Below are 27,145 nucleotides of genomic sequence, written 5' to 3'. Positions count from 1 at the left end.
GGGAAAATATGACCAGTATAAAATTAACAGGGTATCATTTTTTATCCATTATTATAATACCGTAATGGACTATAGACCGGCAAAGAAAGTTCATACATCCCTCAAACTATATGGGTCTCAACAATATAATAATAATAAATAAAAAAATAGCAATTGCTGGATGTTGATTAATTCCCACTTTAAAATGCAGTTGGCAGTTTCACAACCTTGCAGCATGTAAAAGGAACACATTTATAACCAGATCTGATGTTTTTTTTATTTATTTTACTTTTTTATTACAACTAAAAGCAGATAATATTCCATACTCTTAATATTTAGAGTTCATGCACATATATAATCAGCAGGCCTTCATTACGTCAATCTGATAAGAGGAGCTGTGTCAGAGCCTCTGTGCAGAGAGTGGAGCATAATGGAGCTTCAGATAAATGGGTGGGCAAAGCTGGTGAAAACTATCCATTAAAAGGCTCTGGATCCTGATAAAGCCAGTCATTCTGAGTAGCCTAATCTGTCTCCCTAATATTGTTGGCTTTTGAAATGGCCTGCTAAAAAGTGCTCATCTCCTTTCTCATTAAAGCAGACCAAATGCGAAAGACAGTCATTTCTCTTTCATGCCCTCATCTTCACTGTTCACATGGGTTTGCGCTATTAATTTAAGAAAAGAAAAACAGATCTGTGATTGTAAACATTTATACTTTAAATACAATTAACACATGTTTCACTCAGTCAGCAGCAATTATGTGAAGTTACTGGCATCAGCAACTGACACCTTAATTGTATTTCAGGATATTTCCAATCTATTGGTGGTCAAAGAGAAATATAGGACAATCAGAAATTAGCCAGTGGAACAGAGAGGTTTAATCATGACGTCAATTAGTAGGTCAACCTGCAAGGCTATTTCACCATGGGGTCTCTATGGGGGTGTTTAGAATAAGGTTTTGATTTTTGAGTAAAATAAAGTCTGTGGTTAAACATGATTAAATAAATGACATGGGGATACAGTTGTCTGATTCGTTAAGCACATAAACAGATATTTGTAGTCCTTATTTAACTATGAAAAAAATAGCAGGTTCCACCATTTGAGGTATGAGTTTAATTTATGTAAACAAGACGGGAACATCTGAAGTAATTCTGAAATTTCTGAACCATGACTCGAAAATGCTAATTCTCTTACAGATTATACAACTACAAACTCAACAGCTCTAGAGGTGGGAAACAGTTTAGGTTTTTTTTAGCATATGGGCTACAATTCATTATCATATCATAGCAGTCATAGCGATCGTTTTGAAATAACACCAAATGTCCTTGTAAGCAAAGAAAACACGATTTACAGTTTCTCTGAAACATACATAATTCAGCTTGTAATCTACCTAGAGCCACAACATAATGAGTTCATATAAAAGCAGCAAATTCCCCTTAAACATGAGCACCACCCAGTCACGAAGGCGCTCCTCAGAGAGCCTCGTCAGTGAGCTTATACTTGAGGCTTGTCATTTCCCAGCAATTGAGTCTCACATTACAGAAGGTATGGTATCTACCTGTTTGGGCAAAGACTATTAGACTAAAGTATGGTGATGATGGTTTTCTTGGTGCACCAAGCAGGATGCCTGAGAAACAGATAGAAACGCGGCTGCCTACCAGCTGGGCCTCACCCATGTTTCCAATCCACAGATGGAGAAGCTCAAACGAGAGTGGCGCCTCCATAATTAATAAGAGAGGAAGTTGACTTGAGATTGCCCACCTCATCATGACCTAATTATCAACATGAGGTTGGTTGGGCAACACTGCACACACTCACTCCTACACATGGATAAACTCATTTGGTTTGGAAAGAGACTATTTTGTGTTTCAATTGGCGTATTTCCTGAGGCAGTGTACTTGGCTTAAAAGAAGCAGTTCTTCAGTGGAAATTATTCTATTGTGGGGTGTTTTGTGTGTCACTCACCTCTGTTGTCCTTGATGGAGAAACTGTGGTTGTTAGCGACCTCAGGGGCCAGGCTGAAGTGGAAGTGCTGGCGGTGGGCCATTTCGTCCTTATCCGTAGCACTAACTGTCTCAATGAGCTGTGGAGCAGAGAGTTCAAATCAGGTCATGTTGAATTGGTTAAAATCACCAGGGCATGCCTTTAAATAAATGTATGCCTCTTTTATCTCTCTTTAATTCGCTCTCTCTCTTTTTCTCTGTCACTCACTCAAACTTTCAACTGCCCGACAAAGGAAAAGTGAACTTTGATTAAATTTCGACATCGCTATAATCTTTTTTTTTGTGTTCATTTAAAAGTTCTGATGGAAGTTGTGACCTCTTTTAGGAATTAGCTTATAACTCATTAACAGTTTCCTGTACCTATTTAAATATGTCCAGGTACAATAAATTACATTAAGCAACAGTATCTAAGCCAAAACGTACAGTCTAGTCTAAAATATTATCTGGTAACACTTTACAATAAGATTATACACTACACTACAGAAGTTTTGGGGTCGGAAAGATTTTTAAATTCTTTTGAATTTAATGCTCACTTATGCTCACCAAAACTGCATTTATTCAATCAAAATACAGTAAAAAACAGTAATATTGTGAAATATTATTGCAATTTAAAATAACTGTTTTCTATTTTAATATAATTTCAAATGTATTTTCAGCAGCCATTACTAGTCTTCATTGTCACATGACACTTCAGAAACGATCCTAATATGCTGATTTGGTGTCTTTACTGTCACTTTTTATCAATTGTTTCCTTGCTAAATAAAATTATTAATATCTTTAAAAAAAACTTACTGACCCCCCTCTGAATGGTAGTGGATATGTTAATGCAATATCTAACTAAAGAACTTACAATACTATATTAATAAAAAAGATTCCTAATGCATTAACTAATATTAATGAACCTTACTGTAAAACGTTTCTGATGATTGAATCAGTTGTTAATAATTTAATTAGCCCTACAAATATAACAGTTAGTTTATTTACCTTTCCAGGGCTGACATTCTCACAGACAAGCACTTCGTTTTGAGTGGCAAATTCTGGAGCATTGTCATTCACATCCTTGACTTTGATATTGACTCGTACTTTTGCATCTTGGTGATGGCCACCTAGAACATCGACAGAATAAAACAAAAAGACAAATGATTTAAAATATATCAATATTCTGTGTGCTGTATAATTTTAAGTTAGCCCTTTGTGGAAGGATGTGAGAGAGAAGAATGAAAAAGACTGAAGTGTGCTTCACTCACAGCTCCTATCTGAAATGATCAGGTTTAGTGAATGCCTTGATATTATGCTTTCAGACACAAGAGTCTTCCATGTCACCAAATAAAATTTTCTATATAGTTTTCTATATTTTCTATGTTTAGACGGGTTTTTTTTTTTTTGATGGTTGAAATCAAAGACAGTAGAATGAAAGGGAAAATATATCAGGCAGAAACCTTGAATTCAACCAGAAACAAACACTTACTGCACCTCAAGGAAATCACATACACACAAAAATAAATATATAACATTTATGGCCAATTACACTCTGCTCACTGAACTGAGGGTATCATTTGAAGTTTGAAGAGGTAATCTGTGGCTGTCTCTTCTGAAATCATGCAGGAGGCCTGGCGACACTACAACCACATAAGAGCAGGGTGGAGGGAGAGCTGGAGTGCTTGGTTAGGGAAAAAATGAGAAACATGCAAGGCTACTCTGTTATTTAAAAGCCCGGAAAAGAGATGAGTGACCTACCAATCTCTGTAGCACTGACAGAGATATTGTGCCAAGTCTGTGCTTCCCGATCTAAGGGCCTTGTGGTCTTAATAATGCCGTCCTCGGGATTAATGGTGAAAAACTCTTCCAAGTCTGTGTAGCGTGGGATCATATATCTGGGATGAAAGAGAAAAAAATAAAATGTGAAAACTTTCTTTTGGGGGGGTTTCTCTCTCCCTCTCTCTCTCTCTCTCTTATATATATATATATATATATATATATATATATATATATATATATATATATATATATATATATATATATATATATATATATATATATATACAAAGCACTGATCATACTTCTGTACTGACAAAAAACAGGCAAAACAAAAGTAATATGATTATTTTTACAGGAAGCAGGTGCTACCTGATGGGGTTGTTCATGATGTCGGTGTCTTTGGCATGTACACGGCCGACCTGAGTGCCTGCTGGGGCGTTCTCCTCCACCTCAAAGTTGTAGCCAGGAGCCATGAAGGTCGGGGGCTCGTCTGCATCTTCTACTGATATTTTCACAATGGTAGTATCTTTGTATGGACCCCAGGCGATGAAACGGGGGTCCACATGAGGGTTGGAAGCTTCTACCTTCAGTGTGTATGATCGCTTTGTCTCAAAGTCCACAGGCTGAAAACAAGGTCAGGACACAATTTGGTTATTCAATTTGATGGAGGCTGTCAATAGAAGAAAAAAATATATTTCAGGAATCACTGTACATGTTTAAAGATGAAAAATGACCTTTGTGTCAATTGATTCTGGACTACACGGCGAACCAAAGGTGAATTACTAGATAAATAAGTCTGAGCAAATAAACAACCATTAATAGATTACCAATAAATCAACAGAAAATAATTATAAAACAAAGAAACACTGTAATATATCGAACCAGATATAAAAAGGGGCAAACTTTAAAAGAAACAGACTAGAGGGCACTGTTGTTATACATTTGGGAAGAAGACGGAATGTACAAAGAAGCTCATATGAGAAAGCATACAAATATCAAGGCTCTTGCAAACATATTTCAGTTACAGATTGCACTTTTTCAAAATTGTCCACTGGCAGAATTCTCATGTCATGTAGATGTTAGCAAATGAAACAATATTTAACAGTCATTTGGTCTGCTCGTGTCCTCCTGCATCGCCAGTTTTTACACGCCTGCCTGTGTTCTGATTAGCCTGTCTCACCAGTCACACCTCTCGGCCACAAATTACCAAGTGAGAATTACACATAAAGGGTACATATCAACTCAAACACACACTCACACGTTCACATGCCAGCTAGCTGTTTGTTGATTGGGTAAAAGTTGTTTTTCTTGCTTCCTCATTCTCTTCTCTCCCTTTTTTCTTTCTTTTCTTTGGATCTCTTTAATGGAGCTGCCAACGCTGGAAACAAGTATGACCCAGTTCTTTCCTCCAACAGGTTGGAATCTATTATCTGTTTATCCTGACAACAGCAGTCCCCCTTCTCTCTCTTTCCCCCTACTACAGTCCTTTATTTGGCACCTAATAACTCCCGACTGAACCTAATCAGAAGCAGATAATATTCACAATAATGCTACGTCTCCTCTTAATATTCAGCCAGCGTCGCCTGCCCGCAGTTGAAACAGAATACTTGATTAAAACCCTGGCAATTCCGTCAGTAATTTCGACTTTAATTTTCAACATGCTTTGAAGAGCAAAAGGTGATGATTTCCCAAGAGGTGTATCAGCGAGGCATTGTGTTATTGAGTGAAGCAGCATTGCATCAAGCTGATTATTGTTGGCATGCTGTATTTTCTGTTCTCTCACCCTTATGCCTGATTCATCCCCTCCTTATACCCTTCTCTGCAATCTGAAAATGCACTGCTGTGGCAACGACAACGATGTAGAAAAAAAACAACAACAACAACAAGTGAGGCTGACACTATACCCCAATTGTTCAACATTCAAACCGCCTTTACACAAAACAACATCCACAATATGCTGATGCTTCACCAGATAACACGCTTCCTATATGCTTCCCTTTCTAATGATCATTGTGTGGATGATCATTAGATATATCAAGCTGCGGGGTGAAGGGTAAAAGATCACCAGCAGGTGGCAGTGGTAAGGCTGCAGACTGGGTCTCTTTGGCTCTCAGGCTAAAGCTGGTTGTTGGTGAGCAGGCTCCTCGAGGCAATGTGAGAATTTGCTTCGTCCACAGGAGGTGGGGGTACGGACAGGCGGCAGCCTAACCCGAGTGGCTGTGTAATTGTCTGCATAATCCAGGGCCTCAGAGCAGGGGAGGAATAACCCGGGCAGCAAGGCCCAGATGAGTTCCCCTCACACAGACAGAGAGAAGCAGCCATGAAAGTCAATGCTCATTTCAGATATAATAGCGAAGGGATGGGCAATGTCATTGCAATTACAGAGTGAAAATGGTGAAAAATCACTCCAGCTTTCCAGTAGTCCGACACATGAACACACAGCCTTGCATGCATCCATGCAAATAGGAACACAAATGGATAAGCAAATAAGCTAAATGCAAATGATTCCTCAAGAAGAGAACTTGACAGACTAAGGGATGGACAGAAATTCACAGTAATGTTATCTGAAAAGAACACCCCTCCCTTTCTCACATGCACACTTGCTTCCATTCACAAGAACAATTATGGAACGAGAGGTCGCATTCACAGTTACTTCTTTGGCATTCGCTTTTGCACTCTCACACACTTCACCTTTTTTAGTTTGACAACTGCCTCCTGGGTCTCCGAGTCCTTGGTGATCTCGAAGAGGTTCATGCCATCTCCCTCCAAGATGCGATAATCCACCAGTCCGTTCTCCGCTAGATCAGGATCTCTGGCCTTCAGTCGGCCCACCTCTTCCCCGGGAACCTTGTCCTCTGAGACCGCCATGGCGTAAACACCTATAAAGGAGGAGAATGAGTCCCGGGAGCTCTCAGGAAAGGAGGGGTAGAAGCTAATATGGTTTTTAATATCACAGGCAAGAAAAATCATGATCACACTGCCCACCCAGGGAATGGAGAGTCAGTTCGCTGCATGATACCAGTGCTACCTTCAGCTAGCTGCCTGGCACCTGTGAGCTCTTAGCTGGTGAGAACACAAGTGCATGTGTGAAATTTATATTTGTGTGCTCGAGTGAGCCTGTACGTGTATGTGAGTGGGTGTATGAAGACTATAACAGACACCTGCCTGAGGCTGGAGCTTGCAGAAGGACCATATGGCTCCACTCCCTGTCTGCTGAGAGCCAAAGGCTTCAGATACATTTACAAAAATAACTCCTACATGGGGAGGAAGTCCTCGTGAAGAAAGGCCAGGGCATGCGGAAAGGTCTGCTTTTTTAATCCGCCCCTCGACAGATCAAAAAAGAAATGAAGCATTTTCATCTACACATTTTTCGGGAGCTAAGTTTGTAGCGAGTCATGTGTCAAAGTCTGTTTCGGATAGGGCAAACAACTCCGGGAATCAATATCGAGCCTAAAAGAGACAGCCGACTTCTCAAGCAGCATTTTCGGAGCGGCCAGAACCACATTACATATCTGAAGCTCAGATTCTCACCTTCGCTCTGAGCCAAACTGCTGTCTACATTAAAAATCTATCTTGCTCCTGAAATGTTCCATTTTGCAGTTGGCTCAAAACTATCTGTGAGGTAGATTTAAGGATCTGCTGGCCTAAGCTACTCATTGTGGGCAATAACCTTGCAATGTACAGTTTATTTTGGTCCATGAATAACGGTTTCTACCAGCACCAAAAACAGGGCTTATGTAGGGGATGGAGCACTGGGACCATGCTGCATTCTGCTTAAGTCAGGGAAAAGCTTGAAGGCCCTTTGCTACAGAGCCCGAGGCTCAGAGCGCACAAAAAAGCGAAAGCTAGAAGGAGATTTATTGGGCCGATTTCTGGAACAAAAAGACAGATAAAATCTATGTGCTTAGTGTGCAGTTTAATGTCACATTGGCAATGCATGAACGCAAGCTCACACAAGCCCGTTCCCACTCTCTTCGGTGTGCGCAAACACGGTAAATATTTCATCCAGCCTTTCACGCTCGAGAGACTTGATGTCATCGTGCTCGTGCTGAACGTTTAAAGAACATTTGAATAATTAAGTTGTGATATTTTCATGTTAACATCTGTAGCTCATATTAGCAAATTCTGACTTGGTCCCTAAGGGCTTGTCAATGTTAATATGTGGTTTGAGGATTGAAGTGTGGAGAAGAAAGAGCTGTACACTGGCTTAAAGCAAACTCTCCTCCCTGGGTGCATGCATAGCAGAGGTCAGAGTAATGTTGTGTGTAGCCAGCCAAAGAGCAAGGCATGGCCACAGTGACTATAATAAAACCTGACAAGGATAGAGGGGGACAAAAATGATGGATGGAGGAGAGATAGAGATAGGGAAAGAGAGAAAAGCAGAGAAAGAGAGAACATTCACAGCTGGAAGAATACATTTTCTCACCCTGAGCGAACTTCGGAGGGTTGTCATTGACATCAGTCAGGGTGATTTTAACCTGAGTGGTTCCTGACAGACCACCCATGTGTCCACCCATGTCCTTGGCCTGGATGACGACATCGTATTCCTGCCTGGCCTCTCTGTCCATGTTGGGAAGAGCTGTTCGGATGATTCCTATAGACACACGTAAACGTGTAGATTAAGATGGCGTAACATGTCCTCCCAAACATTCATTTGTGCTCTTGGTTCACCAGTGTCAAAAACTCTCTCATCTAATTTCCTTAACGCTTATGCTCTTATCCATTGACTTGACTTTTCATTAACATTTGTGACATTTATTCCATCTAAACAGTTTTTTTTTTTTTGCAGTAGTAATTATTGTTATTATTAAGTGAAAACCCTTGAAGGTAGATGGCCCCTTAGAAATCAATGAATTACATTTTAAACTTTACAATATTCATTATAACCAATAGGCTAATTGAGTGGAATCATTGAGTCTAAATCTATAGATTATTGCTATTTGATAATCTTTTCAAACCAAAAGTTAAATTCAGATGCATGATTGTTTTCTCTGATTTGATTTGACTGAATTATTCAACTTATCTCTCAAAATACATACATTTGCATAGAATAACTGATTTCACATTAGTGACACCTTATTATAACAAAAATTATAAAAATCATATCAAATACATTTTACATATGTTCTAGTGAATTAGCAAATGTACTTTCCTTAACACGCGATCATCATCAATATAAGTCAATCAGTATTATGCTAGTTTCATCAGTAAATATATTACAATTAGCAATAAATGCATATTGTTCTTAAGGGGGCCATCTTCCCCTAACATCTTAACTTCATACACAGTCAGCTTTTATTCAGTAGGGCAACTGACCTTGGTCTTACACCTCAGTATAGTATTTCAACTGAAAAGTTTTCAGAAGGAAACATATGTGGCTATTTTGCTCATTCCTGAGGTTCATAAAGCATGTAACAAATAACTCCCCCCATAGTGTATGTAAAGGGAATATATGTGGAATAGTTGTTAGTACCACACAGATGAGCCACACTGAACAGAATCAAGAAAAACATCCAGCTTTGGTTTATTAGCAGAATCTGCTCCATCTCCTCTGACTGCTGTAGGGGTTTCCACTGCCACTGGGACATTGTAGGAATAATGTGACCACGGGTTAATTTAGCTCAGAGAAAGCTAAGGTGCTCTCGCGAAGCGTGAAAGGACTACCCTCTTCATTCCCAATCCTCATACCCTGGTAATTGAATTGAAGCCAAACATGACTTGAAATTGCACATGATGCATTTTTTAATGCATGGCTGGCTCCACAGAACTAACACTGAACCAGTGAAAATATCATTATTGACGACAGTACCTGACTGCGGCTCCACAGAAAAATAAGGCTGGCCCTGCAGGATGCTGTAGACCAGCCTGGCGCTGTTGCCGTACGTGGGGTCATCTGCGTCCGTAGCTGTGACCTTTATCACTGAAGTACCTGAAAAGGAAGGACATCAACCATCAGCCATGATAGGGATCCAACACGTTTGGATGTTGCCCAGATTTCGCAGTCTGAGATTTCCCTCATATTGAGGCAGCGAAGATAACAGAGATTCTGCAACTTGGCTATTTCTCAGGTTGTAAAGTTGAGCTTGACATTAACATTTTTTAAAGGCAGCAAAAGTATTTCAGAGTCTAAAGCTAGACGATACAACCTATTGCCTCGGGTTTGTGCATGCAAAGTTTTGCATCAGTCGACTAATTTACATGAAATCCGATTCTGTTTACACACTAAAATTAATTTACCCAGCATGTTTACCAACTTGTCTAAAAGAATAAGGAATTGACCTGGACAAAACTAGCCTTTCGAGGTTCCCAGTAGTATTATGTGAGCTGTGAATAGGGGGTATCGGGGTAACAGATCGTTACCCAGTGACAGGGGAGCATTACTGATGATGTATTGCACAGCGAAAATGCAGTAAATACAAACACATGCACACAAACAAATGCAGGCACACACACACACACACACACACACACACACACACACACACAGACAAGTCAGCAGTCGCAAAACAACAGTTGCAACAAGACTACCGACTCACTTTCTGAGAGTCAGATTTCAGCTCTTTTGAATAATGCATGAGGAACAAGCTGTCAGGCGTGGGCTCATAGAGAAAGAGAAGAAGCTGACAAATATGCTTTTCCAGAGGCTCGCACTCACCAACATTGGACATCTCAGCCACTCGAGCATAGTAAGGGCCGTGTAGAAACTCCGGAGGATTGTCGTTGATGTCCTGCACCTTGACAATGAACTCTGAGGGAGGCTCTAGGGGTTTGTTGGTGTCTCGATCTACAGCCTGGGCGGTCAGTGTGTACTGGGCCTGTTCTTCTCTGTCCAGAGTCTTTGTGGCATGAATGTTGCCAGTTTTGTCATCAATAACAAAAATAGTGCCTGCCCCCTCCCCTGAAAGGATGTATTTAATGTTTCCATCTCCTGAATCTACATCCGAATGAAGCTGGAGGGAGAGAAAGAGAGGTTTGTGTGAGAGGTTTTCAACAACAACGAGCAGGTCAAATAGGAATGCTGACTCCAAGTAAAAAGCTTTTTGGCTGGTCTTCAACGACCTATGATAGGATCATATCTTACAGTAACATCTACCTGATGACCGCTGCATTGACAGCAAAGTTCATAGGTAAACATCCCTCTCCTAAGTGCAAGTCTACATTACTCTTGAGCGAATGTCATTGTTTCATAAATGAGAACGACCCTTGTGTATGCGATTTATGAATGTTTATTAGTTGCACTCATACATTATCATATAGAGCTGATGTGAACAAGGGATGTTGATTATACTGGTTAAAATGAAATTAAACTCCTGACACAGAATATCCCCACTCAATAAGTCTAAACCTCCTGTTGGGTTCAGGTGGGAATTTAAAGGCCAACGTGCTGCAGGTTCGCCATGTAACTATCCAGCAGGCCCATAAATCGTCCATTTCCCCTATGCAAGAACCATAGGGGACTGCACCGTTATTAAAAAGGAAATCCAATTTATAACCTTTAATCAAGTGGGCCACTGATTGCTTTTGTGGAACAAATGGAGGATATTGCAAGGACTCTGTCTGTAATGAAAACCCCAATGACTTTCATTCACTGCATAACCTTAAGAGAAAAAAGAGAAGGAGGGAGATGGAGAACGAGGGTCAGGACAACAAGAAATGGATGTAGAAGGTGCTTGTTTCTACTTACCCGACCTACTAAGACAGGATCTGGGCCTGTGTACTCCTCAATGACAAAGAACTGGTTCCAGACCCATCCTCGTTTGGAGCGGTGAAGCACCTGGCCTTCTTTGCCTCTCTCCCTGTGTCTGTGCGAAGAGAGATGGCGGCGGTGGCCGCGCTCCCGTGGACCTGAGCCCCTGTACGCCGCTGCCGCTGCAGCGCTCAATAGTGCAGCCCCCAAACACAAGAAGAACACCTGCAGTCTCAGTCCCTCCCACATCCTGCCCACACTGTCCACTTCCCCTGGGCCTTCCTGTTCACACCCCTCCTGTGGGTATCAGAGTCCAGAGAGAATCCTTGAAACAGTGTCCTCTGGATGGTGGGGTCTCTTAGGGAGTTTAGGGGGAAAGGAGGAGACCTCACTGGATTTGACTTCCCACGCTGCGATGCATCACAAAGTCATACTTTGCCTCTCTTTTCTTTCTTCTCCTTTATCCTTCTCTGATTCTGAAACAAAAAGAGATAAGACATAATTGATCACATGAGGGAGTATAAGTAGGGTCAAAGATCTAAACTGTCTAAATAAAATCTAATTTAAACCTGGGAATAAGCTGAACATTTTAGGATATTAAAACAATTAAAGATGTAAACATTTCTAGGTCACTAATCAAATAAGAAAATGTGTGTCATTGATCATGTGAAATCCTTTATAAATGTCAGATGTGCTTGCTTCTATTGAAGCACAAGATGCTCTTTGGCTTGAATCATGCTGGAGATCATTAGGTTTTACACTCCTGGGGAGTTCATGAAGCTTAAGTGCAGCTCTCATTAAAGCAAAAAGGGCGACAAATCAAATACAAAACCGATCTACAACTCATGTTAGTACTTCATTTCAACCTTTTAGCTCAAATTGTTATGCTTAAAATATAATTTGTAATAAAAACAATGCATAAAAAAGACTTTTGTACCTCACTGTATACACAACATGTCAGCTACTTTTGTCAGACCACACTGGAATCAAGTTTAAATTGACTGTGTTGAAATGTATTAATTCATTTTGTAACAGTGTACCCTGAACTAATTAAGCATCAGAGGTTGTAAGCCCATTTGTGCCTATTCAATTAGACATTACGCAGCCAGCGGTCTAACAGCAAACCATTGTTGCGGTAAGCTTTTCTCTATATTTCAGTATATAAACCACAAGGCACTGCAGGTGTCATGGCAGTTTATTTGAAAGTGTAATAAAAAATAGAACTTTCTGTTAAAAAAAGGGGGGGAGGGGGTGTTCAAGATTTTCTTAAAGCAATAGAATACTTTTATTTACCAAGGACACATTAAATTGCTCACAAGTGACCGTAAAGACATTTATAATGTTGCTAAATAAATGCTGTATTTTAAATAAAGAACTGTACTTCCATCAAAGAATCTTGGAAAAAGTATCACAGTTTCCACTAAAATATTAAACAGAACAACTGTTTTCAACATTGATAATAAGAAATATTTATTGAGTATCAAATCATTGAGAAATGGCTGTTGAAAATTCTGCTTTGCTATGACAGAAATGAATACATTTTAAAATTTAAAATTAAAATAGAAGAAAATAGTTATGTTAAATAGTAATAATACATTAATACAAACAAATGCATCCTTTTTTTAGTGCAATCGACATATTTTAGAAGCACTAAAAATCTATTAAAATCTAATACACACAGACACACAGACACAGACACAGACACACACACACACACACACACACACACACACACACACACACACACACACACACACACACACACACACACACACACACACACACACACACACACACACACACACACACACACACACACACACACACACACACACACACACGCACACTGTATTGCTAAAAGTTTTGGAATGCCTGCCTTTACAAGAACATGAAATTTAATGACATCCCATTCTTAATCCATATGGTTTAATATGGAGTTGGCCCACCCTTTGCAGCTATAACAGGTTTAACTCTTCTGGGAAGGCTTTCCACAAGGTTTAGGAGAGTGTTTATGTGACATTCTTCCAAAAGCGCATTTGTGAGGTAAGGTACTGATGTTGGACAAGAGGGCCTGGCTTGAAGTCTAATTCATCCCAAAGGTGTTCTATCGCGTTGAGGTCAGGACTCTGTCCAGTCCAGTCAAGTTCCTCCACACCAAACTCGCTCATCCATGTCTTTATGGACCTTGCTTTGTGCACTGGTGCACAGTCATGTTGGAACAGGAAGGGGCCATCCCCAAACTGTTCCCACAAAGTTGGGAGCATGAAATTGTTCAAAATGTCTTGGTATGCTGAAGCATTAAGAGCTCAGAGCCTAAAGGGCTAAAGGCCATTCCGCAAGATTACATCATTTTGTTCTCGCAGCCCTGGTTTGGGAGTTCTTGCAGGTTGTTCTCGACACATCATATGAGCAGAACTTTTTTCTTGTGGGTGTCCGAGAACTATTGTGTGATTGGTCAGAAATGTAACTGTTCCGGCAACCTTGTTCTTGTTCTTGCCACCTCGAGAAAACGAACAAATTTCTTTGTTCTTGCTGAGTATGTACCAAGCTTAAGAGCTGGAACTAAGGGGCCAAGCCCAACCCCTGAAAAACAACCACACACCATAATAACCCCTCCTCCACCAAACTTTACACTTGGCACAATGCAGTCAGGCAAGTACCGTTCTCCTGGCAACCTTGTTTCCAATTGCTTCCACTTTGTTATAATACCACTAACAGTTGACCGTGGAGAATTTAGTAGTGAGGAAATTCCCAAATGAACTTATTGCACAGGTGGCAACTTATCACAGTACCAAGCTTGAATTCACTGAGCTCCTAGCGACCCATTCTTTCACAAATGTTTGTAGAAGCAGACTGCATGCCTAGGTGCGTGATTTTATACACCAGAGGCCATGGAAGTGATTGGAGCACTGATTGGGAGGGGTGTCCCAATACTTTTTCCAATATAGTGTGTGTACATATACATATATATAGTATATATATATATATATATATATATATATATATATTTAAATTACACACACACACACACACACATATATATATATACACTCATCAACTTAAATATTACTTAAATAGGCCTAGATATCATAGCATTCATTTCAATGTAACACAAGGCCTGTTCTCCAACAGCTGTCAATAACACCCCTTTGCAGAACTTGATCCTGTGTAAACACTTGTCATGTTACACATCCCGTAATTAACCACTTGAGGTGTTGGGTGAAATCCCATAAAGTCCGTTCATCGCTCTCTGTCTGGGTGTAGGCGGACGTGGTATGGGAGTGAGGCCCGTCGGGTATTTTCTCATTCACTGAGCCGCTAACAACCTTCAGCTCTGACAACAACAGCCACGGTGGCCCGCTGCACCCACACACACGCACGCTGCGCCATCCTTACCCTAATCATAGTAAGTCAAATCTTCACTTCACACACATACGGAGGAGGGGTTTGTGAGAGCGTGAAAGGCACCAGAGGGGCATACAAGTGAGGCAGAAAACTAAACCTAACTAATTGCCAGTCTACGAAGTAAAGCCCATAAATATTTCCCAAATAAAGTGCATCCAGCAGAGAACTTGGGAAGTGAGTGCCTTAACTCAGGCAGACCTCCACACATTACATTATATTGCTTCACGCTCTTCTCAGTCTTGGCTGTAAATTGGCAGCAGTCCTAGAGAAAGAAGACATTCTATCCCCTCCTTTCATTATTGACTGGCCACCAAAATGTCAGGATGCTCTGTTAGTTGGAGTGGTTTTACAGGCTCTAAAATCTCTCTCTCTAGGAAGTGTGGGGCAGTAATATTTTATATATATATTTCTGAGGGGAAAAAAAGGCTGTTATGCTCTCAAAGGCAGCATTTATTTGATAAAAAATACAGTAAAAAAAAAAATTGTGAAATATTATTACAATTTAAAATAACTGTTCTCTATTTTAGTATAGTTTAAAATTTAATTAGTTCCTGTGATGGCAAAACTGAATTCTAAGCAACAATATAAGCTACATTTGCAACATTTTAGTGTGACGTGATGTCTAGTGTTACTCAGAAATTATTATAATATGTCGATGTGGTGCTCAAGAAGCATTTCTTATTATCAGTGTTGAATAATAAATAGAAATTTCACAAGAACAAAATTCAGTTACTTTATATTAATGTAATTTAAAAAGCCAACATTTACTGTTTGATCTCAAACTTTTTTTAAAAATATTTAAATCTGCATTAAACAAAAGTTAATGTTTTGCTAAATGTTTCATTGTCACCATTCATTAAAATGTATTAAGTAAAATAAAATGTAAAAGTATGACTATACATTTGATAATATTTAATGGTTTTGCAATGTAAGCACGCCTCCACTATCTTTCCTGCTTGGGATTGCCAGGTGTCAAGAGAACAAGTCAACCAAGTGGGGGTTTTCTCTTAAAAAGGATACATTTTCTGCCCAATGACTTACTTAATATAATCAATCTGGCAATCTCTGCATTGCAAAAAAAAATTAAACAATTTAGAAAATAAACCGCTGATGATCTGACAACACCAAGAAACATGTATTTTGGAGTTTAGCGATGTTCACTTTGAAATTCTGCCAGAGTGGCAGTCCAAGCGATCAGTTCTCTGTGATTTAATGCAAACATGATTCTTGACCATATTTTGTGCGATCATGGTTGATGATTAAATACAAGGTCAATACAAGGTCGAAATTTTACATAATATGGAATTATTGGAATAAATATTAGAAATTTAACTATTCACATTTTAGCTTTGGAAGATAAGATTCTTAACGTTTTACCCGTTTGCATAATGTAACCCAGTTGAAAACCATGCATTACCAAAAGTCATATTAATGGTATGTAAGGCAAGGAAAGGCCTTGGCAAGGTAAGTAGTGTTCAATTTACTCGTATCAAAACAATTGTAATCAATACAATATTTTGGGGGCATTGATTTTCCATGTTATGTAGCTATCTAGTTGGTTAAATGTCAGGAGTTCCTGCTCTGTCTCTAACTCCACTGTCCTACAAAATTCCTCTAAGAAGTTCTCAGCATTTTCTTATTTATCAGGGGTGCATGCTCTTTGTCTCAAGCACCAAACCACTTGATGATTTATAAAAACATTGAGAAATTACAGTAAATGGTCTAACCTCAGAGTGAGTTATTCTTGTCCTTTCTGAAACATTTGTATAACAAAGCAAGTGTCGAGTCACTCAAAGATGGCAAGTGATTCACCAACCCTGAAATGGCTATACCATCTGTAAAATTGATATTTATCATGCACTCTTATCGGCCAGACATAAGTGTATCTCTGCTGAAGGGATTCAAGCTCAAGCATCTTTGATGAAGGAAATAAAATGCAGATATTGTATTTTAGGAGCAGTTTTAGTTTTACTCTGGAACAAAGACTAAGAAACTGCTAGCGTGTACTGTTACGCTCAATGGAGGGCAAGGGAAGAAAATGCCTCTGTGTTTTGCAACCACAAATGATCACTCAGCCTCACAGCCTATAATTAATAGTTTAGTGGGATATATTCAGTGGAATATGTTACACATGCCTTAAACTAAATATTGAATTGTGCACTATAAAATGCCAAGATCTCAATCATGATGCAGAGTTAAGGACTCTGCAAGGTTGCCACTGCAAGATTCTTGGGATGAAATGAAACAACTGCAGAATCTGAAAGGCACTGGAAGTGATCCTTTGCCCCAACCAGTATAAAGATATAAAACAAATAAACGGATGAATGGATGGATGAATAGATTTCAAAAGCTCTGTCATGGCCTATTGCAAGAATTCAGAAGACTGAGAAGAATCTAATTTCCTATCATATTTTCTCACAGCAGAAGGATCAAGAAAAGGATACGGAGAGCGAAAGAGGAAGGGTTACGGGATGACACTTGAAATCAAACAGAATTGTAGCTATATTTCAGTGAGAAAGACTTAGAACTGAGAAAAAGTTATTCTGTTCTTTGCACTGGGTTTTCAGTTAACAGCCACTTACCCTGTTGGTTTCTGAATTTTAGTAGCTATCACTAAACGAAAGCAGTAAATTACAGCAATTCAGCTGCGAGCACACTCTGCTACTCTGGATCTCCAACCCCAAACGCAGTATCTAATGAAAAGTGGCTTGAGAGTAAACACTAATGTGAAAATGGTGTGGTCAGATCTACTCAATTTTTCACTCAATCTTTTTCACCCACTTTAACTCTCAGTAGCACTCATCTTGTAAGACTGTGCAGAAGCACACCTGGATAGACGTGGTGAGTAGCAATAAATATGATTCATCTCTGTGTATATTTAATAAAAATGCTATTCTCTGCTTGGATCCTCAGCACGCTCAATGTTTTCACACAAGTCTCTGACTTTGTCTGTGAACATATGATTCGTGATACAAATACATACACATTAGATTTTAAACTTAAGTGAATTTTGTGCTAAACATCCAGAGATTTCCTTTCCTTGAGGTGTGCTTTTTTCATTTCTTTTTCCTTTTTTTATTTTTCATTACCAACTTGCAGGATTGCCATTTGGCTGGCAAAGTTAAATAAAGACGACCAAGATGCTGTGTAGCAATTTCCCATCATGGTGACAGTTAGATTGTGTAAATACTTTCTTGTCAAAGCATTTGTATCATACTGTGCTGTTTTTTTTTTTTTTTACTGTTTCTTTAAAACACTAATCTTGTACACTAACACTAACCCTTCACAATTAAGCACGGTGAAATCTACATGACTCTATACCTCTAGCGCATTTTTCTTTTTTAAGACAGACACTCTCAGGCACTTTTATCAAGCTCAATAGGGGGTTAAGTCACACAAACCAGGAATTATATATAATGTTGATAGTACAAGACAGTAACATTACACTGTAAACATTGTTTGTAATTGTAAAAAAAAATAAAAAAGACAAGACATGCTACAGTAAAAACCTGTTAACTGCAAATTACTTTATATGCAGTTATAGGCTATATCATTTTACAAGTTCATTATATGGTGGTTTGCAAGTAACAACTATGAATTGCTGTTTAATTTACAGTGACTAACGGTAAACAGAAATCTCAGAAATCCCTGTGTGACATCAAATATGATTATGTTTTATATAATATTTGTTTCTTCTCATCATTGTTATCAGTAATGTACATAAGGGCATTTTCTGTTACTTAGTAAATGTTTGTGTTATTGTAGTCTCATATGTGTTACCCTAATGGTGTTTTGTCTTTGTGTTAATGACTTTGTGCACTCCATTCACAAGTAATGGCCATGTTTTATGGACAGGCAACTTATGATAAACTCTTATTAAAGATGTGGCTTTCAATTTTAACAACTGTATTATTGTTGTGGTTACCAGTACATTTTACGGTAAAACCACGTTCTGGTATATTAACATCACATCACCTAATGAAATGTATGGTTATAAGTTGTGAAATATGCAGCATGATTATGCAACCCCATAATACCTGAAGAATTGTCACTGTATTATTTACTGCGAATTAACCATAGCTGTCATTTTTACTGTAAACAGAATATGTACTGCATCACTCATACACTCATATTTTGGACAATACCAGCAACACTTGTGACATCAAGTGGTCAGAATAAACAAAAGATGGAGTTGACAGAGTAACGTTTTATTTTGCCAACCCGTTTCGGCGCACAGGCCTTCATCAGGGCTAAAAGATTACATGTGTGTGTAGGTTCCTTTAAATACAAACAGAGACAAACTTGCAAACAATCAATAGAGAAGTTAGATGATATAACACCCACCAATCACATAACTACACAAATAACTACACAATACTTCACTCATACAGTATCTTACCTGCTGCTAAAAAGTATACACTACATGGTGTTTCATATAAAATGATCCAACAGTGCCTTCGCTAATGTCACTGGTTTTGATGGTCGGTTGGGATTGGTCTTTTTTTAAAAACCATGTTTGACTGTACATTTGAGTATATTCTCCCTATCTATGTTTGCAAGTGCTCCCTGAAAGATATCTCAAGCACTGCCTGCCTGTTTGGTGGCTGGCTTTGAAGATGTGTTGAAGAGCCCTGGGTGCCTGCAACCCTGGTGTATATTAACCCTCTGGAGTCTGAGCTGTTTTGGGGCCCTTTAGAAGTTTAGAAGGAGGCATTTCAACAGCATCTACAGTAAGTAGCCTGTTTTTCCCCCATCATCCTACCACCCTAATGGAAACACAGCAGACCCCACTGCATGGCTGCAATCTGTATAATGCTGCTATACCTCAGACTTCAGCCTGCATAAGCAGAGATAATTGCTCTTTTCACCTCCATTGAATCTAATGAATCACTGTTTATGATGGAGATTTCAGGCATGCTTAAAGGTTCCAGAAACAACACTATGTATTATTAAAACCACAAAATAATGACAGGACAAACAGATTGTCCTGACACAGACTTATGGCACTGGTCAACCTACAAATGGCATTGATTTTTGACGAATGAATGCAGGAAAAATCCAGTCATTCCAAAGGGAATCAATCCACACAATATAATGTGGGGGCGAAAGACTTCCCTACATGGATTCCGAAATGGGTTGAAGTTGGAGAATTTTCAACACTGACCGGCATAAAACTATTTGGTTTGAAAGTGACTTATGTGTGAGCTGTGCTACATACACTGCTATATTGACAATAGACAATGGACGTTTTTTGGCTATGAAATTTTGCTCATGTGACCGCACCTTTAGAGTTGTCTCTGGATAGTTAGCTGGTAATGGAGAAAATATTATATAAACATTGAAACAATTGCACACGTCATCTTTAAGTAGGTGTGTTTCACCACAGACAGTGAGAGCTTCATTCTTGCTTTGTATTTTCAAAGCCAGTGTGACATTTGAACTTTCGTGAAGGTTGCTCCTCTCTCATTCGACACCTACATCCTTGTATTTTCCTCAAGCTCTCAGAAATCCACTCTCAAGACACAAAAATTTGAATGCCGCTACATCATAGAGAGCACTCTGGGTCAAGTGTTTAGCACCAGCAATGTGCAATTTTAAGGATCTCAGAGTGACATTCAAACATTCACATTACAGAGCTGGTCTCGCCCTAAACAAAAGTGTGTTGAAGGTATAAAAAACACGTAGTACTTTCTACCATAATTCTGAGGACAAAAGTCAGAAATAAAAAGATTTTATCTCTAATGGCTATTTCTATTTGTGGCATAGAAAATAGCAGGTTTTTAAAAAGTGGCAATGTAACAGGAAGTCATAACCTCTAAACACTACACGTGCTCGTGATGGACCTGGGAATTGAGATGCGTATCTATTCACTTCAAAGTTCTGCCATCAAAGCCTTTCCCGATGCTGTCACGGAGAAAAGAGCTTTTTGGTTTCTCATTACCAGGCAGTACTTCCCCTGGTCAGCGATTGTGCTCACAGGGCGAAACCTGACTCTTAATTGCCGTTCAATTACAGAGACTAATCGGTGGAGGTGTTTCGCAAACAAAAATCCCTCAGCCTGGCTAACTGCAGTGCACGGCTAAAGAGCTGATTTGTATTCTAAAAAGGTGACTAATGTTCATGCCTTTTTCTCCTTTCCTGCCTCCCGCACTTCCTCTGAGAGGTCTGGATTATGAATATGCTAACAGTTGTGCCCAGGGTTCTTAGTTATTGAGGTGAGGGAACGTGGTGGAACACGTTTTACCTTTGCTTTTGCTATCGTTTGAGATGCTGATGCTGCTGCTGCTGCCGCCACCACCATGGCACCATGGCAAACCACAGTTGCTAACATCCGGTGAGCTACTTGAAGCAATGGTGGTGAACTCTTGCAAGTCGGACTACAGAGTTGAACGCCCTTACACTTTCTCATGATGTTATTTCAGAAGAGCCCAAAGCTCCGCCACTGTCTGTCCTGCCGCACGTGCCCTTGAAGAAGTGAACTGAGTATCACCTTACTAGGGCATACAAGGCTCAGCACTCTACTTATATTACCTAGAACAACATGAAGGTTAGACGCCTAAAGGCAACAGTGTGTGCCTTGTATGCCCCTTGATTATGCACTCAACGAGGTGTATTTGTTTCCAATAGAACATCAACTTCCGTCAGACCGTTGAAACAAAACTGAATGTCCTGATAACAACCAATTTCTAACAGCGTAAGGGTCATTGGTGTGGATGCAGGCGGGCCTACATTTGGTGTGTTTGAGTCACTCAACCAGATCATTAAAACTCATTACGGCTTTAGCCATAATTATTAACCACAAGAATCAGCTTTTGCACATGTCTGGTAATGATAATTCCTCTCATTATTCATCTCCGCTAACACATTATCCTCCTGTTTATTCATGCAAGCATAAATACGGGCATATTAATAACAATCTGTAAATCCTCCCAGCCAGCCTTTGCTTTTCCTGCCCAAAATTAAATAATAATAATAAAAAAAATGAATACAGGACTACAAAACAGACTGTTAATTTCCACAAATATATGCTTACATTTACTGAAAATTGATTTATTTCCTCCTGCATATATTGTAGATGATGACATGGAAACTGAAAGCAAAATAAGAATAAAATTCGATAAATTATCAAGGAAAAGGAGGACAAACAAACAAAAAGATGACAGATAATCAGTTAAAGGAGGCATACATGACAGCATTAAATGGAGTCATTGAAGTCTATGAAAAAAGCATGCATGACTGACTTTAAAATATTCAGCCATGAATGATGATTCCTAAGTTCTATAGCCTCTCACTTGACTTCTTGGATGTAATTTAACATGGTTTCTAATTATTAAAGATAATTGTCCCTTTCTTCTTTTTTCCCCTCTTTACACATCAATAACATCCTAATTATGTCTTCAGTTATTATGCTATTCCAATAAGCACTTCATAGCTTCACTGTATATCCAAGAATACTAATGACTAGGTTATAAAATACACCGACTAAAGACAGCTGCATCTCCTTAGAGCTTCAATCACCCGCAAGACACTTCATCCATTATTAAAATGTACAAGGCTAATAAAGGCCCCTTGCTTTTTTACTTTTGTCTCACGCACAAGGCCGCAGAATATTCCTGTCACTGTGGAAGATGTGCTTGCATGTTTTTCTTTTAGCAGCTACAGTACAAAGAGGTGAATGGTTAGGCCCTGCCAAAGCCTCTCATTCCCAAACCTTTTCTTTTCCTGGAAAATGGAGGACTAGTCAGGGTTTTCAGACAGCCTCGTCCCGGAGGATCCGGGGAGCAGGAAACTGCGGTGTCTGGAATTGATTTGAGGCAAAGGGAAAATAAAATACTTGGGATTCCTGAGGTTTGGGGGACAGCAGGCAAAAAGGCATGGATCCTACCAATGCAATGAAGGGAGACACTGGAGTGAGCGCAAAATGAGACTATCATGCTTATGTGACAAACTTGGTTGAATTCAGGGAGCTATATCAAGTCCTGGAGCCCAGACAACTTGTCAGGTCATCCCACCTTCGATATTTAAAGTCACTATAGGCATATTTCAATAAAGCTCCCTCTTCTAAATTTTGGTTGTTTATTTTTTTTAAAACCACTCTTTTTACCGGTAGCATCTGCAAGCTGAAGCTACTTGACTGACAGCTTTATTGTTTGACTTTTTCAGAGATGATTGAAAAGTAAATGGTGCATTGATAAACATCACTCAATTTTTAATACGTTTTCGCCAAGCATCTCTGAGGAGAGGTTAATTCATTGAATTGGTAAACAGAGAAATTAAACCTCAGAGCCATTTCAATAGTGTGCACAACTGAAAAGGCGAGAGACTGAAAATGATTATCCAGCTGCTATGGCACAGAACTGCATGAAACTGAGAATGAAATGGAGGCCTGTGCGTCTCATTAACCCTTAAACGCATACCTCAGGTCTTTATCGACCCGGGACGTCATTCACTATCCTCCTCCTCATTCATTTTTTAAAGCTATACATCAACCTTCTTAGTATTCCTCAATCAATTCATTATAAACAATATAACAATATAACAAGATAAAAATCATAAAAATATACTCTTTTCCTTACTCATTAACTCTTTTCATGCTTTTTTTTTTATTTGCAATTGTTTTTGTTGCCAGCCACCAGCAGCATTTTTGGTCATTTTCACAAAAATATAATGGCCCCCTGAACATTTTGTTGCATGAATATCTGAACATGCAATATATCTGCTTAAAAAAAAAAAAAAAAGCTGAGAAAATTGAGATTTTGTTAAAGACTACATCTGGATCATATTCAGTACGATGATCAAAACACAGATGGGGTAGATCGAGTCCATCAACACCCCCAGAGCTTACACAGCACACCACTTCCTGGGTCGACATTTCACTCTGTAATATTAGGCCATTTTGATTTATATGCTGTTTATTGTTAATGATGGCATTATTTTTCATATGCTTTTTTCTGCTTCTTATCCCTGTGTTTTGATCTGGAAATACTGTACTCGTTCAGGAGATGCGTAATAGCATACCCTACCGTATAAAAGTGAAAACAAGGAAAGCAGTAAAAACTCGTCAATGGCAGGAATGTGTTTTCTCATGAATGACCAGTCTACTTGTCAATGGCAGAGAAAGAGTAAATTTTGCTGTAAAAACTGTATAGGGTCGCAAAGCAAAACTTCATCAGCAAAACTTGAAATGGCTTGAAATGGTTAAGTTGAAAACGTATCCATAGCTGTATAAAAACTAAAACAAAATATATATCTTTATTTAAATTATCCAAAATATATGTCACTTTTTCAGTGAATGAGTGAAAATGTCCAATAGGCTGCACAGGATATGTATAATATAAATACAGCTATACAGGAAACCTGTTTAAAAGATTTCCACATTGAATCAAAAAATAATTGAATGGAGAGCTTGTGAATCTGAATCGAACTGAATCAGGACAATAGCCAATACAATTGACAAGTCCAATCAGCACACATTACGGCCCTTTTGCTCACTATTTACTAGCCGATAAATAAATATAGAGAGGATACATGTAATGGGTGACTTTGAAATGCTCACAGTGAAAACAGTTTTTTTGTGCCAAGACGGCTTTGCAGCAGGGCCGAGAAGAAAAAATATATGGGGATCAAACGTAGAAGATACAAAGCAACATGCTAAACTCACAATTTCATAGCCACTGAACATATTTCACTCATGGGTGCGGGCAGCAGAACCGAAACTGTCTCTATGGTTGTTAAACAAACACAGAGGACGTCAAGGTGATGAGTAAGAAGATGTGAAGAGGAAGCAATGGTTGGGGGTAAACAACATGAGCAAAGGGAAATCAAAAGCAGAGAACATAAAGCACTGTAAGAGAGCACTTCACTGCGTCCAATTTCCTCTTATCAATGATGAAAACATAGACTCATTTGAACAGAAGGATGTGACACTGAACCTATATCCCTAATCCCTCCACAGAGAGGTGTACCGTGGGAGGCTGGCACAAAAAAATTATGCCATTTTCCACAAGCCTGTTTCTAGATATCTTTTAAATGTATAAACAACCAACCAAACACTCAAATAAATAAATATATACATACCTACATACATTCATACATACATACATAAATGTGAAATGATCTTATAGTCCTAATACCAAGATAAATAAAACAAACAAACACAACTACAATAGCGGAAACTGTAGAGTCAGATTTTTGTCCTCTGGTGGGAATTTTTTTTTTTTTTTTAAAGAGCATTAGAGAAAATGCCCCTGTCTCTCAACATAAGCAATTTGAAGCTCAAGCTTCCCTCTTACTATGGCTTAGAGACCTTGAGAGGTGGTTAAAACAAGGAAATGCCTGTCCTCAATCCTTCGACCCAATCCACCCCTGTCATGCACCGCTGACTCAACAAAGATACTCTGTCTTCCTTAAAACATCTGGTGACAACTACCTACCAGCAGGACTCCTTTGAGACGGCTTCAAGCCACAGATTAGGTGTAAATGATTCAAAATGGGAAAAGGCAGTGATATAATAACACAAACCTTGGACCTGCAGATCAGCAGGGAATAAACAAAGGACAATGTAGACAGGGGAACACAATCACACTTATTATAAATCTTCTCAGGACATTTCTGGATGAAATCAGATGTTATTAAGCACTAACTTTCCAATCTCGTATATGTCTATAATTGAATGATATCCTTGCAAATCTGAAACTGCACAGATTCAGGTTGATTAGTTATATTCCAAAGTAAATTTGGAAAAGCTCTTGTCTGTCAAGGCCACTATTAAAGAAATCACCCATGTATTAGGGGATCGTATTGAGTCATATGTATTGAACTTATCATATGGACATATTATTGGACTTATTGAACAACCATAACTGTCTTCGCCGAGGATGACATGACAGTTTAAATGTTTTATGAGTCTATATGTGGTTAAATCTTGTTTTACAAACTTAAAATCTAGAAAAATCATCAAACTAGCTTCTGTGTTAAACAGTTATACAATAAAGATCTGGCCATGGCCTTCAAGATTTTGGTATATTATGTGACATAGATTTTTGGTTTGGTTATTTTTTGGTAATGACTATTTTATAATTATTATTATTATTGAATTAACATTGGATTTACTAACACACCTAGCTATAGGGGTCAAATAACTTAAAATAACCTAAAAGTAAAATCTTTTTTTTTTTCTAAATTAGAATGCTCAACTACTGACCACTATAGTAATGACTAATAAACCTATTCTCATATGATTATGTAGAAATCTTAAAAATTAATTACAAAATTAATTAGATCTTTAAACTGTGACTGCTGCACTGGCAGAGATGTGCTTCCCTATCACTTCTCATTATTTTTGGAAAATCTCAAAGGTAATGACAGCAATTTTAGGGACAGTGATGTATTTATATTTTATATAAATTGGACACATAAATACAAACTGAAATACATTATAGAGCAAAAATTAAAAAGCTGGCATAGAGAACAAGCCTTAATAATGAAATTAATTGCAAACAATGATATATCCTTTAAAAAAAAAAATCCCCCCCTTTAAAATCATTATAGGAGTCAGGTTAAATCATTACAGATACTTTAATTTTGGAAGTCACCCATGCACATATAGTCGCATATGCATGCTCACTGTAAGAAATATCTGTGAACAGTTTTATGACTGTACATTTTAACAGGAATTGTGCACAGAACGTGATTCACAGAAGTTTTTCCATTATTTAAATTTTCAAATTGCATTATGGGACCCTGATCTTTTCTCCAACAACTTTTTTTGGCGATAATGGAGGTATAAGCAGCACAAAATTCTATCCAACTGTTTCACCGGAAAGCAATTTTACGGAAATTGCAACATTGCAATTTAACAAAGTGACAGTTTTATTGCCAATATTAGTAGTTTGAAATTATACATTGTCTGGATCTGTCATAAAATGCAATTGTGAATTTTCGTTGGGTATTGCTAATGTAGAGCAAGTGTTCATAACATAATTATCGTTAAGTTATTAAGCAGCATTTGGTTTGGAAGATTAAAGGACGGATGATATATATATATATATATTTTGTAATATGTTTACAAACTGAGCATTTTTGTAATGTTAGTTAAATGAGCATTGACCTATCTGTATACAGCAGGGTCAGTTGCTGTGCCACCCATCCCCCCCAATAACAAAAAGTTTGATCTCATTCAGCTCCACTTTGCATGTACAAGGTAATTATTCTTTGGAAATTACAAAGAAGTAACTACAAATATACACTACTCTGATATAATTGAAAATATTTAAATTGACTATCCTTCAATACCATAACCAGTCCTAAAACATC

The 27,145-nt window shown here is 38.5% G+C and overlaps 1 protein-coding gene across 2 annotated transcripts in view; it reads right to left on the bottom strand.

Annotated features, from left to right (window-relative positions):
* Nucleotides 1–27,145, bottom strand: part of cdh11 (cadherin 11, type 2, OB-cadherin (osteoblast)) — a 57,605-nt gene that overhangs the window by 4,891 nt on the left and 25,569 nt on the right. Inside the window, exons 2-10 of one of the 2 annotated variants that reach the window (XM_079810915.1) lie at nt 11,423–11,901; nt 10,394–10,688; nt 9,548–9,667; nt 8,165–8,332; nt 6,430–6,617; nt 4,108–4,361; nt 3,718–3,854; nt 2,965–3,086; nt 1,943–2,060 (exon numbers count right to left, since the gene is read on the bottom strand). In XM_079810915.1, coding sequence (XP_079667041.1) covers nt 1,943–2,060; nt 2,965–3,086; nt 3,718–3,854; nt 4,108–4,361; nt 6,430–6,617; nt 8,165–8,332; nt 9,548–9,667; nt 10,394–10,688; nt 11,423–11,674 — 1,654 coding nt within the window. In that variant the 5' untranslated portion in view covers nt 11,675–11,901. Of the gene's footprint in view, nt 1–1,942; nt 2,061–2,964; nt 3,087–3,717; nt 3,855–4,107; nt 4,362–4,996; nt 6,386–6,429; nt 6,618–8,164; nt 8,333–9,547; nt 9,668–10,393; nt 10,689–11,422; nt 11,902–27,145 lie in introns of those variants that run through there. The other variant, XM_079810916.1, reaches the window with a different exon arrangement.

Source organism: Gobio gobio (genome assembly GCF_949357685.1).
Source record: "Gobio gobio genome assembly, chromosome: 2".
NCBI lineage: Eukaryota > Metazoa > Chordata > Actinopteri > Cypriniformes > Gobionidae > Gobio > Gobio gobio.
Note: the sequence above shows the minus strand (reverse complement) of the source record. Positions and strands in the feature narration are given on the sequence as shown.